At 35.6% G+C, this 13462-nt stretch overlaps 1 protein-coding gene across 1 annotated transcript in view; it reads right to left on the reverse strand.

The window, feature by feature from the left end:
• Window positions 1-6914: 6914 nt before the first annotated feature.
• GLIPR1L1 (GLIPR1 like 1) overlaps window positions 6915-13462 on the reverse strand; it is a 31035-nt gene continuing 24487 nt past the window's right edge. Inside the window, exons 4-6 of the mRNA XM_021678541.1 lie at window positions 11365-11453; window positions 7095-7121; window positions 6915-7006 (exon numbers count right to left, since the gene is read on the reverse strand). Coding sequence (XP_021534216.1) covers window positions 6915-7006; window positions 7095-7121; window positions 11365-11453 — 208 coding nt within the window. The remainder of the gene's footprint in view (window positions 7007-7094; window positions 7122-11364; window positions 11454-13462) is intronic.

The following is a 13462-nucleotide window of genomic DNA, read 5'->3' on the forward strand; positions in this document are numbered from 1 at the left end:
CTCCCGGCTCAGTGGGGAGTCTGCTTGAGATTCTCTTCCTCTCCTTCTGCCCCTTCTGGCTTGTTCTTGCTCTCTCTCTCTGTCTCTCTTTCTCTTTAAAATAAATAAATAAATCTTAAAAAAAAATGGTGATGTATACAGTTGAAAGCAGTAGACCTCACAAGATGGTTTCATTCATGCTGTTATACTTTTAATAAATATTTATTACCAGGCAATGTGTCAGATAGTTGAGAAAGACCCAGACTCTGCTTCCAAATAGCCTATAGTTTAGAGAACTAGCAAATTGGTAACTCTTATACCATGTGATAAAAGCAAAACCAAAATGCTATTACAGCATGTATGGGACAATTAACACCCCTTTTGAGGACCATGGAAGCCTTTCTAGAGAATGTGACCTCAAGAAGGTGAAGCATACAGGTGACAGAGCACATTTTAAACAAAGGGAAAAAAGCATGTAAATATACCAGGAGATCTGAAAAGACTAAAAGTGTTTTAGTACCAGCAGAGCATACTATAGGGATGAAGGTGGCATGTGGTGAAAGATGGAATTCCTTTATTATGTTGGTAATGTTATTAGATTATGAAAATTGCTATATCAAAGCACAAGATAAATAGTATAATGCAATCTTAGATTAGGAAGAAATGTTAGACAATTTTACTAGTCCCATGTATTGGACGAATGCTCTGACACATCACTAATAGGAGATCATTATATCTCTCCTTAAATAATTATACTAAGAAGGAAGTTACTGTCTCTTAGGCAACCCATTCCATTGCAGGACACCACACTCAGTCATAGGTATTTCTTTAGGACCTCCTATATGTCTGAGTCCATGATAGGTGTGGTAGAGCTAGTTTTTAAACCCAAGTGACTGAAATGGAAGTACAGGGAAAGGGCACATGAAGGCATTTGTAGAAAGAGTTTGGGTTTGTTGAGAATGTTTTGCAAAATATCCAGTCTTTCAATGAATTGGTCCACATCATGTGCTTCATCCAAGAAACATTTCAAATGGATTACATTCTAAAATATATTTTTTTCCAAAATTTAAAGAGGCACATAATATTTGAGGATTATTTAATCACTGTTTAACATTTTATGTATTAAAATCACAGATTCTGTATCAGTACTGTAGGGGCCAAGGGCAGGCTGTCCCAAGATGGGACACTTTGGCATGAAGACTATTTTGAGTTCAAAAGCAATCAAAACCCAGCAGATTCAGGAAAAGCTCTTTACCTCCCCACAACTGGGAGGTATCTAAAAAGAATTTAGATAGAGGACAGCTCCAGGAAAAGAGTTATTGCCATAGATTACTACATTATACTATGAACTAGTTTTGATAGACAGGGAGGAACCCAGCAAGGTCTGTTTGATCAAAGTCTTCTATGTCCCATTGTTTCTGAAAGGCCCAGCAAACATTTGTTAAACATTTACTCTTTTTCATCTTCCTGTGAATTGCGCTCCTTTTCTTTGAGATCCCAGGTCTCTGTCCCCTTCTCCTTAGTTCAGAATGACATATATACCTTATTTTGCCTGTCTTTGGAATTTCTATGTCTGTTTGGCTTCTGCATACATACAAAATAAAGTTTAATTTTCTTTTGTTAATCTGTCTCATACCAATTTGATTCTTAGTACAGCCAGAAGGACCATGAGTAGGAAAGGAAATTCTTTTTCCCCAATGGTACCAAAAGATGTCTTCATTTTCTCATAAATTCTTATACCTTTTGACTTTTTGAACTTTGAAATTTTGGCCTATTCATCTAGCCCTCAAAAAAGTTTTAACTTTTTTAATTTTGAAAGTGGTGATATAATTTAACACATTAAATTTCTTGAAGGCATTGGAATTGTTAGAGGGTATTGACAGAATCATCTATTTCTTTACAAGCAGTGTGAAAAATAAATTATCACTAAATTATTTATTTTACTAAAGTTCTGCTGCAGATGTTCTTTTTGAATATCCATTTACTTTTCTGTTGTGTCTACAGAGCTATTGCCTTCACTTGAAAAGTATAGGTAATTTTAGGATATAGGCTAAGTCTCTTGCTTATCTCAGATGGCTTTGGGCTCATTTTCAGTTTCTGTACATTGTGCTTGAAATTTTAGGTAAATAATACTCTAATTCTACACTCTGATTTTGATAAAAACTAGCAAGTTTAAAAATACATGTTTTATGTACACTTAAGGAGAATGATCATGCAATAAGTCTAAAGATTATTTTGTTGTCCATAGAGATGTTATTGGGGAGACATACTGTTTTTACTTTACTCTTATTCTTTCACTTTTATGTCAGTCTTCACTTGATTGATCTTTTCTATAATTCAAAAATTCAAATTACGATAATGGTGCATGAGAAGTGTTATAAGATGAAAACCAAACTGATGGTACAAATAAGATGCAACATTCAAAAATGGAAAGATAGATGTTAGTTCATTAAAATGTAAATAGACAACTGAGAAAGGTATCTGCTAGATAAATGTCAAAGGATTAAAGTCATGGATGTGCCATCAAGGTACATTTAAGAATCATTTAAAATTCCTAAGAAAATGAACAGCACAATTAGAAAAATAAATGAAGGAGATAAGCAGACAATTGACCGAAAAAAAAAAAAAAAGAGCCAGAAACTGTGGAAATTTCATGTTGCATCTGTTATTTTCACATATAGATAAGATGTACTGTATATAATCAGCTTCCAGGATGAGTCTGGGCCTCAGGAAATAAAATATAGTGTGCCTCTACCTAAAAGTCAAAGCCATAAAATTGAATATAAATCTGGGAATATTTATGTGAAATTTTGACACCTTAATTTATATTACTTCTGTATTCTTGAGGTCAGTATTTATTTAGAGTGGTTGTATGTATGCAATAACTCCTAGGAATCCTTGACCAAAGGATAGCATTCCCTTACACTATCTTTTTTTTTTTTTTAAGATTTTATTTATTTATTTGACAGAAAGAGACACAGAGAGAGGGTACATAAGCAGGGGGAGTAGGAGAGGGAGAAGCAGGCTTCCCGTGGAGCAGGGAGCCCGATGTGGGGCTCGATCCCAGGACCCTGGGATCATGACCTGAGCCGAAGGCAGATGCTTAACGACTGAGCCACCCAGGCGCCCCTCCCTTACACTATCTTAACTCTCAAAAAATATATTTGTAAATTTGAATGAAGTTTATAAAAATATGCTTAAACCTACTAGTAGTTCAAGAAAGGAAAATAAATAGCACCTACCTCACAGGATTATTGAGAGGATTATATAATTATTATATGTGAAGCACTTAGTGCTTGGCACATTGTAAACCTTACTTAGTGTTAGGTATTACTATTATTAAATTAATACTATTAATAAACACTATCTCATTTTTACTTATATTGACAAGGACTAAAGTAAATTTTTAACCCGTAGTATGATGTCAGATACATTATGCATTTTAATACATATTTATTGAGTTATTTTGATAAGGAGCAAATCCAATATGTGCAGGTGAGTCCTTGGCATTTTTTGACAGGGAGCAATGGCAAGTGGTACATAGCTTTCCTTAGGAAAAATGGTAATTCTACAGGGAGTGATGATTTGGGGATTTGTTTATTCCTTTTGCTGCAGTGTATGAATCCGGGTAAATTTAATTACAGAGTATATTACCGGGTTTTAACTAAGCCAACCATTACAAAATGATCATATGTCTTGCTGAAAGGAAATTGCAGATTATAGTTGTAAAGACGCAAGTGCAAGCAAACAGTATCAGTTCATTCTTTTTAAAAAATTTATTTATTTGTCAGAGAGAGAGAAAGAGAGTAAGCACAAGCAGGGGGAATGGTAGGCAGAGGGAGAAGCAGGCTGCCGGCTGAGCAAGGAGCCCTATGCGGAACTCGATCCCAGGACCCTAGGATCATGACCTGCGCTGAAGGCAGACACTTAACTGACTAGCCACCCAGGCATCCTGAGTATCAGTTGATTCTTATCGTCTTCCTGGCATAAACGTCTCTTTAGCACTTATTTTTTAATTCATTATTATGTCATCCCTTTCAGGTTCAGTTTTGGGTATTTAAAATGTATATTGCTCTATTATAAAAGTACACATAATACATATAATTAAATGATACACGAATACTTTTGATTTAAGTATAGGGTCACCAACCTCCTGACTTGTTAGGGAATGCCCTCGGTTTAGTCTGTTTTTCTGTGTCCTGGAAAACTCCTCAGTCCCAGGCAAACCAGGACTGTTGACCGGTCAACATATATATATATATATATATATATATATATATATATATAGTTGTTGTTGTTGTTTTGTTTTTTACTGATAGGGATGCATAATAAAAAAAAAAAACTATAGAGACTACTGTTTAACCATCTGTTTATGATCTTTCCCAGGGGGTAAGAATGAGATAAACCTGGCCCAGCTAAGACTGATGAGTCTGATCACTTTACCTCCAAGTGATTAGTCAAATTTGTGGGAATTTCAAACATAACCTAGTAGGACAAGAGGATCCCCCAAAAAGAATGCACTGTTTAAATCCTGAGTTAACTGCCTTCAGTAAATTGAAAAAGCCAAACCCAGAGCAGTTTGTTTAGTAATTGCAAACTGAATGAAATAGGAGGGTTACTTAAGGTCACTATTAAGAACAAGATCTTCTCAGAGTAAAAGAATTGCTAGTGATGACAGGTCTCCCAACATGTCCTTTGAAGAGTCTGTGGTTACGATCATAAGGAATAGAAAAGACAACTCCTTGACCCAGAATTTTTTCTTCTTGCCAATGAGGGGAAGCCCCACTCAGTAAGGCAGAGGCACTCCACCTATCAAGCTTCTGTTCACAACTTCAGCATAGAGATGTCTGCAAATAGAGACCCCCTTTTCTAAGAACTACCACTACTTGCAAGTTTCCATAGCAGTGCCAATTTAATATTCTGAGAAATATTTCTTCAAAATCAGAGAATATAATTCTATAAAAATTCATTTTTATGTGTTCTGTAGAATTTAAATTAATCTGATCTAAGGAAACATGCTTTTGAATGAATAAGGTGTCTGAAGAAGATAAGGAGGTGATTATATTAAAAATCAGAGGCTATTTTAATTATTCATGAAAAAGTTTAATTCAAAAAAATCCACGAAGACAACACAATAATAAACAATATAAAATATATGTATATGTATCAGTTTACCTTTAGGTTATTTCAAACTGCAAGTTAAGGAGTGATTAATTATGGATTTGAATTTTAACAATGCAATAGTTAAACAAATAGCAATAGTTTACCAAAAATATAACGATTCCATATACATGATGACAAATAGCAGTGTGATGGTTAATTTTATGTGTCAGTATGGCTAGACTTGGGTGACACTCTATGTGTCAGTGTGGCTAGACTATGGTGGTAAGTGTTTGGTGAAACACTAATTTAGCTATTGCTGTAAAGGTATTTTTTAGATATGATTAACTCCACAATCAGTTGACTTTAAGTAAAACAGATTACCCTCCATATGAGGGTAGGCTGCATCCAATTAGTTGAAGGCATTTAGAGCAAAGACAGATTTCCTGAAGAAAGAATTCTGCTTTCAGATTGCAACATAGAAATTCTGCCTGATTTCCAAGACTTCAGATGCAAGACTGCAACAGCAACTCTTACTTGAATCTCCACCCTGCCAGCTTGCCCTACAGATTTCGGACTTGCTAACTTACAGTTGTGTAAGCCAATTCTATAAAACCTCTCCTCTTTGTCTCTGTCTCTGTCTCTCTCTCTCTCTGTTGGTTCTGTTTTTCTGGAGAAACTTGACTAATACAAACAGATCTGAAATATAAAATAATTTGACTTTTTTTTAAAGAATAACAACAATCCTCCAGCTATGTGGAAATTCTTAGGTATATGGCAGTATAAACAAAACAACTCTCAGTCATGTTAAAAATACATTTAGGGGTGCCTGGATGGCTCAGTCAGTTAAGCATCTGACTCTTGATTTCACCTCAGGTCATGATCTCAGGGTCATGAGATCAAGCCCTACGTCAGACCCCGCACTGAGCATGGAGTCTGCTTGACATTCTCTCCCTCTGCTCCTCTCCTGCTTGCTCTCTCTTTCTCTCAAAAAAAATTTGTTTACAAATATATTTAAAAATGATTTTTAATACTTATAGTGGAGGAAGTTGGTGGTTGCTTTAGTTGAGAAGAAATAGATCTAGATAGTTTAGCCCATAGAAGTCAACAATTCAACATAACTGATTTTTAAAACTGAATTAATTGAATAATTTGGGTTTCTTTTGGGTTTTTTTGTTTGTTTGTTTTTTGTTTTTTGTTTTTAATCTTCAGACAAAAGAAATGGCAGGATTGACTGATTCTTTGGTTTGTAGAGGTGTTGTTAACTATACTACAGTTGTATAGGTTTTAAAAGGTATACTCTTTATATCCTGTTATTTTATACAGGGCACATTTTAAAATAAAATCTCCTAAAAGAACATACATTTACCTTTTGAAGGTTTAAAACTTAATTGATTTCCCTTTTAGTTTAATCTGTTCCTATTCATTTCCCCAACTATTGATATGACATTACACGCTATCTGAAGCTTTCCTCAATAACATTTTGTTTCTGAATAATGTTGATGATATTCTTAAAGGAAACCACTGGAATATAAGGAAAATATTTAATATCTGAAATGTTCTTTAAGTCTACTGTAACTAAAATGACAATCTAGAAAATTAGAGAGTGAGACTCTTGATACAATATAAAATTGCATTAAAAAAATCCTTAATTTTTTCTTTTTTTACTGTTACCCTTCTATACTCAATACATCTTTTGTTAAAATCAGGCATTAAATTTAGATAACAGATAAGAGTGTAGAAGTTTTAAGAGTTAAACTGATGAGAGTTACGTTTAGTCATAAACTGCTTGTTTATTGTCATGTCTGAGAACTTTTCTTATATATGAATGATAATTAAAATAGTCTCAGAAGAACAGGAACTAGGCACAATGGATTACATGATATCTGCTGAGGTGTCTTCCCCTGTGGATTCCAATCTGGATATTCTGTCAATAAAACACAACAGTTAAAAGCTCCATTTAGTTTCAAGGGGAGGAAGTAATTGAATCAATATTGAAATAGTTTGATACATACTTTCCGGTTTATCACGTTCTTTATTACCTAAGGTAGACAGAAAAATTATAGAATTAAAGGCATTCACTTGTGGGTGCCTGGGTGGCTCCGTTGGTTGAGTGACTGTCTTTGGCTCAGGTCATGATCCTGGAGTCCCAGGATTGAGTCCCGCATCGGGCTCCCTGCTCGGCGGGGAGTCTGCTTCTCCCTCTGCCCCTCACCCCTCTCATACTCTCTCTCATTCTCTATCTCTCAAATAAATAAATAAAATCTTTTTTAAAAAAGGCATTCACTTGCCTTTCTGGTTTTTTAAATAAGGTAATAAACTTAGGAAACTTAGTTTGGCTTTAAACTTAGTTTAACTTAAGAAAATGAAAGCTTCCTCCACAAATCCCTCAGTGCTTAAAAATCTATATGATGCCTTCTGCCAACAAAGTCATGTCAACAGGTATTTCTAGAGTAGCTTTCACGTTGAAGGCAAAAAAGACTACAATTGACAAAACTATATAAACTAGTTGACTTTACTTGTGACACTCTGCCATGCCCATTTAAATTCCCTGAAAGAGAATGTAATTCCTTCATGTTGACTTTTTGGTTCCCAGAGCCCTCCATTAAATATCTCATTCATTTCTGGTGTGGCTCTGGCTCCAAATTTTGCTCTGTGTCTTTCCCTCATCAAGTTTTTTCCCTCTATTTGGTAAGATCCTGCAGTTGGTTAGGAATTCATTTGTTTAATTTCTTTCATTCATTTATTCACTTTTTGAGTGTGTACTATGTATTGAACATAATTCTAGGATTTAGATATAATAGTTATCAGGAAAAAATAAAGTTTCCTTACAGAAAAGTAAGGGGAGAAAGTCTATCATTAATCTGCTCCCATCTCTCAAAAAGGAAGTCAACAAAACTAAAAATTGGCTTTATATGAACACTGATCAACATAAAAGAGAGAAGACACAAATCAAAAGTCATAGGACTTAAGTGGAACATACCAGAGCAAAGATGTTAATATATATTTATTTGTTCATTTATTTATTGGAGAGAGAAAAGAGACAGAGACAGAGATAATGAGAGAGAGCAGGAGCAGGGAGGAGAGGGAGAAGCAGACTCACCGCTGAGCAGGGAGCCTAACGTGGGGCTTGATCCCAGGACCCTGAGATCATGACCTGAGCCGAAGGCAGACACTTAACTGACTGAGCCACCCAGGCGCCCCAAAGATGTTAATTCTTTCCAAATTTATTTATAAATTCAGTGTAATTCCAAGGTCTCCTGTGGAATTGATAAGGTTATCCTAAGGTTAATTTGCAAGAGCAAAAGTTGAGGAAGAGCCAAGTGATTTCTGAACAATTTAGAAAAGAAACAAGTTGGGAGAACACCTCCTGCCAGGTAGCAAAACTTATTGTAGCCTTTGCAGCTTGTGCGGTGCTTTCTTGGAAACCCATTGTTGATAACTGCTTGAATCTTGGGATGGAGAAACTCATGGCAGAAAAGTCCTCATTAAGTAAAACTAGAAAATCCAGATAAAGTACAACAAAACAACGTTTAAGAACCTCAGAGATTTGCTAAAGCAACAAAGACTGGAGGGTCAAGATTTCAGAGCTGGAGATCCACAGAGAATGGACTGATGTTATGAAAGCTGTCTTTTTTTCCCCTGGAGCCATTTGTTCATCTTGGGCCCAGGTCTAGGGCTGAAAATCTGGGCTTTGCCCAGGCAGAGGCTGATTTTGGGGAAACAGAAACCATCGGAGCTTTTGTTGGCCTTGTAGGACCAGAGGGAGAAAATTGGAGAAGTGAGCAGTTTAAGATCCTGGTAAAAGGTAAAGGTGGAGGAATGAGTCCAAGAGATGGCCATTTTGTACTCAAAGTATTTGTTTAATTTTGAAGCTATGAGGAACAGGAGGCTAAAATCCTAGGCTGAAACCTTCTGGAAAACAAAGCAGATTTTTCAGTAATTTCAGAATGCTAAAATAATACGGATTAGAATTAAGAACCTATTAGGGAAAGGCAACAGTGAACGCAGCAATCTCTCAGTGGAAAACCCTGGAAGTCTGTGCCCTTAGAGCAGAGACAAACAGAGGTGAACCAAGGCTTACATAAATTCTAACCCAGTGTTGACTAAGCTGTGTTTGGATTAAGGTAAACCACCTTGACTCTAACTGTTCAGCAGAGGAAAAGGTAGAACTCTGCATTTTTGTTTTACATGTGTTGTTAGATGTTTAATAGAAACTTATTAGGCATACACCAAGTGTTTTGGCCGTGTACTGCTGTGACACAAACTTCCAGAACAATGGCTTAAAACAATAACAATTTATTATTATTTCTTACAATTATCTGGATTGGCTGGCTCTACAAGACAATTACTCTGCTCTATGTAGTGTCATCAGGACTCAATGACATAGTTGCATTTAGCTGGAGCTCAGTTAGGGTTGCAACAGAAAGATGACCTCTCCTGTTCCAAGGCCTTTCTCCATGTGACCTCTCCAGCAGGTAAGTGTGGAATTGAAATTCTGGGGGGCTTCCAACAGAGCAAAAGCAGAAGCTGCCAAGTCTCTTCTAAAGGGTAGGCCCAGAACTGGCACAATATCAAGGCCTCATTGAAGAGGAGGAGAAATAGTGTCCACTTTTTTGGGAGGAGTGGCTTATGTGTAAAGGAGGGGAGGAATTATTAGTGTCCATCTTTAAAGATAATTCACCACACCAAGAAACAGAGCATGTTACCAAAACCAAGAGAAAACAAAACAGTCTTGAAACTAGAAACAGACCCACAGGTGATCCAGATGCTGGAGATTTCAGAAAGAGGTTAGAGTATTTGAGGCTGGTAATCATGGCGCTTAGTGTATCAAAGGGAGGATAACAACAACAGCAACAAAAATGGTAGGGGACAAAAGCAAGGGCCAGATTGATCATAACTGGACTTACTGGCCTTGGAATAGAATCATATTTTTCTTTAATTGGAGTAAGAAGCAATTGAGGAATTTTTAAGAAAAGGATTTGGCCTGGATTTTCTTTCTGTAAAACAATTTGGAGGAGGAGAGGTGGGAGATTACTAGCTCAGGCAAGAAATGACAGTGGCTTGGATACTGGGCAGGAAGGGGAAGTTAAAAAAAAAAAAAGTGTATCATTGTTATCTTTATGTCCCTTTAACTAGAAAACATTAGTTTGCAAATAGGAGATATACAATGGATTTATTTATTTATTTATTTATTTATTTATTTTAAGATTTTATTTGACAGAGAGAGACACAGTGAGATAGGGAACACAAGCAGGGGGAGTGGGAGAGGGAGAAGCGGGCTTCCGGCGGAGCAGGAAGCACGATTCAGGGCTCGATCCCAGGACCCTGGGATCATGACCTGAGCCGAAGGCAGACCCTTAACAGCTGAGCCACCCAGGAGCCCTTGGATATATTTTTTAAACTGCTTTGAATGAAATTTAAAATTAGAGGGACGATACTTCTAATTCATTGTTTAACTGAAGTATAATATCAATATGAGAGTATTGTATGCCTCATAAGTGGAAAGATTGATGAATTATTACAAAGTGAACACATGTAGGTAAACAAAGCATAGGTCTAGAAAGTCCTTCTGGTATCCTCTTCTATTTAATTAACTCCTCTTTGCTCTCTAAAGGTAACCACTATCCTGACTCCAAATGTAGATTAGTTTTGCCTGATATTCTGATACTTGAACTTTATATAAAGAAATCATTTAATATACATTATTTTTGTGTCTGTCTTCTTTCATGGCACCAAATCATCTTTCTTTTTTTTTTTTTTTTACAATTTTTAGATCATCTCCTCTCTTCACTGTTTCACTGAAAATTCTTTTTCAATCAAGAATTTATGCACTTATCTTTTAAAAAAAATCTTTGTTCTGAGAGCCAAAAGACTGATAAAGGAAGAGAAACATATTAGCTTTAAATCATAATTAATTTGCACATTGATTAATGTATTACTTCTGCATGAGTCACTATTTTGATAATAACTAATAACTAATACAAATAAGAAAAATTTCAATGAACAGATATTTTGAGTATAGTAGCAAACTGGATCACAGTTATACCTTACTCCTTTCTGTCCTTTAGCTTGAGAAGAAAAATAATCAGTGAAGAAGGGAGGGATCATCTGAGTTTAAATACGATAATTTATGACAAATGATTTATATCATCATATAGCAGCAATCAAATATTGTCAATAATTATTTATGCACTTGAGGATCCAAATTTTAAAATACTATTAATTTATGGAAACCCTTCTCCAAATAGAATGTTACGATTATTTTTTTTCCTTTTTGCTTACGGCAGAGATTCTCTTTGCAAGTTTCTTCTTCTGCACACAAAGAGCAGGATACTCCTTTAGTGTAAGGGGGCTTATTTGGAAAATTTCCTCTGTAAAAAAGAGAATAATTGATTAGCCAAATGACTATTAATTGCTCTAATTTTGTGCATGAATTTATGCAAGTTGTTTTGGTCCCTCACTCATGAATATTTAAAAGGAAAAATAACAACTTTTGTCCCAATTTTATGCTCCTTTTGTTTGTAAAAAGAAACCATTAAAACTGTTAACAAGATGTCCCTAATCCACATGGCAGTTATATTCTCAAATATTCTGTAAAATACAAATTAGATGTGAACCCCTTGTAATTATGCATGTTGATAGCCACAAAGTTTTTGTTGTAAACACTATGATTATCTCTTGATTTTGTAAATAGAATGAATAAAATTTAAATTGCAAGCGGAAACATATGCTTTATGTTCAATACCATAGTTCTTATCTAGTTCTTTTGGTGATGTATCAATAAGACTTGGCAGCTATTATGCCTGCTTTTCTCCCATCTCTGTATCTGTGGAAGACTTTAAAAAGTGTTAATTACCTAGAGTACACAGAGGAAACCATTAATAACATGAGTAGTATTCCATTAAAAAATATGCGGCAATTTATTTATCTATTCATTTGTTGATGGACCTTTAGGGTATTCCAAATAAAGTTACTATGCACATTTTGAACATTCACATAGAAGTATTTACATGGACCTACGTTTCCTTGGATAAAAGAATGAATAGATCATATGGTAGATGCATATTTGACTTTTCAAGTAACTTCCACACAGTTTTTTCAAAGTTGTTGTAATGCTTTATATTTCTACCAGCAGTGTTGAGAATTCTAGTTGCTTCACTTCCTTGTCAGGGCTTGTATTGGCCAGTCTTTAGCCATTCTAATTGTGTAGTGGCATTCATGGTGGTTTTAATTTGTGTTTCCCTAATGATTAATGATGTTGAGCATTTTTTCATGTGCTTATTTGCCATCTGCATGTCTTCTTTATTGATCTTTTGTCCACTTAAAAAAATTGAGTTTTAAGTTTTTCTAATATTGAATTGTGAAAGTTCATCCTATATTCTCTATATAAGCCCTTTATTAGATAAGCTTTACAAAGACTTTCTTCCCGTCCATGGCATGTTCTTTTTATTCTCTTACCAGTGTCTTTGAATAGCATTAATTTTAAATTTTAATGAAATCCATCTTATCAATTTGTTTTTTTATGGATCATGGTTTTGATGTGGTAGCTAAAAAAAATATGGCTATTTTAAGGTCACAAAGATTTCATCTGTGTTTGTTTCCAACAGTTTTACAATTTTGGTTTTTACATTTAGGTTTATGATCCATTTTGAGTTAATTATTATAGGTTGTGTGTTGTATAGATCTAAGTTTACTTAGAATGACAAACAGTACCAGCATCATTTATTAAAAAATACTTTTTTCCACTGCATTGCTTTTGTTCATTTTTGGAAAATTAGTTGAACATATGTGGGCCACCACGTATAAGTTTATTTCTGGACTCCACATTCTGTTCCACTGATCTATTTGTTTAACTTTACATCAATTGTTGTGATTATTCTAGCATTAATAATTCTTGAAAACAATAGTGTTTAGCCCTTCTGGGGCACCTGGGTGGCTCAGTCAGTTAAGTGTGTGCCTTCAGCTCAGGTCATGATGTCAGGGTCCTGGGATCGAGCCGGTGTTGGGCTCCCTGCTCAGTAGGGAGTCTGCTTCTCCCTCTCTCTGCTGCTCCTCCCAGCTCGTGCTCTCTCTCTCTCTCTCTCACAAAAAAGAAAAAAATCTTAAAAAAAATAGTGTTAGCCCTTCAAATTTTTTTTTTCAGAGTTGATTTGGCTATTAAAAGTCCTTTTCGGGTGCCTGGGTGGCTCAGATGGTTAAGCGTCTGCCTTCAGCTCAGGTCATGATCCCAGAGTCCTGGGATCGAGTCCCACATCGGGCTCCCGGCTCATGATCCCAGAGTCCTGGGATCGAGTCCCACAGCGGGGAGCCTGCTTCTCCCTCTGACCCTCTCCCCTCTCATGCTGTTTCTCGCTCGCTCGCTCTCTAAAAAATAAATAAA

This window comes from Neomonachus schauinslandi, chromosome 5 (assembly GCF_002201575.2).
Source record: "Neomonachus schauinslandi chromosome 5, ASM220157v2, whole genome shotgun sequence".
In the NCBI taxonomy this organism is placed as follows: Eukaryota; Metazoa; Chordata; class Mammalia; order Carnivora; family Phocidae; genus Neomonachus; species Neomonachus schauinslandi.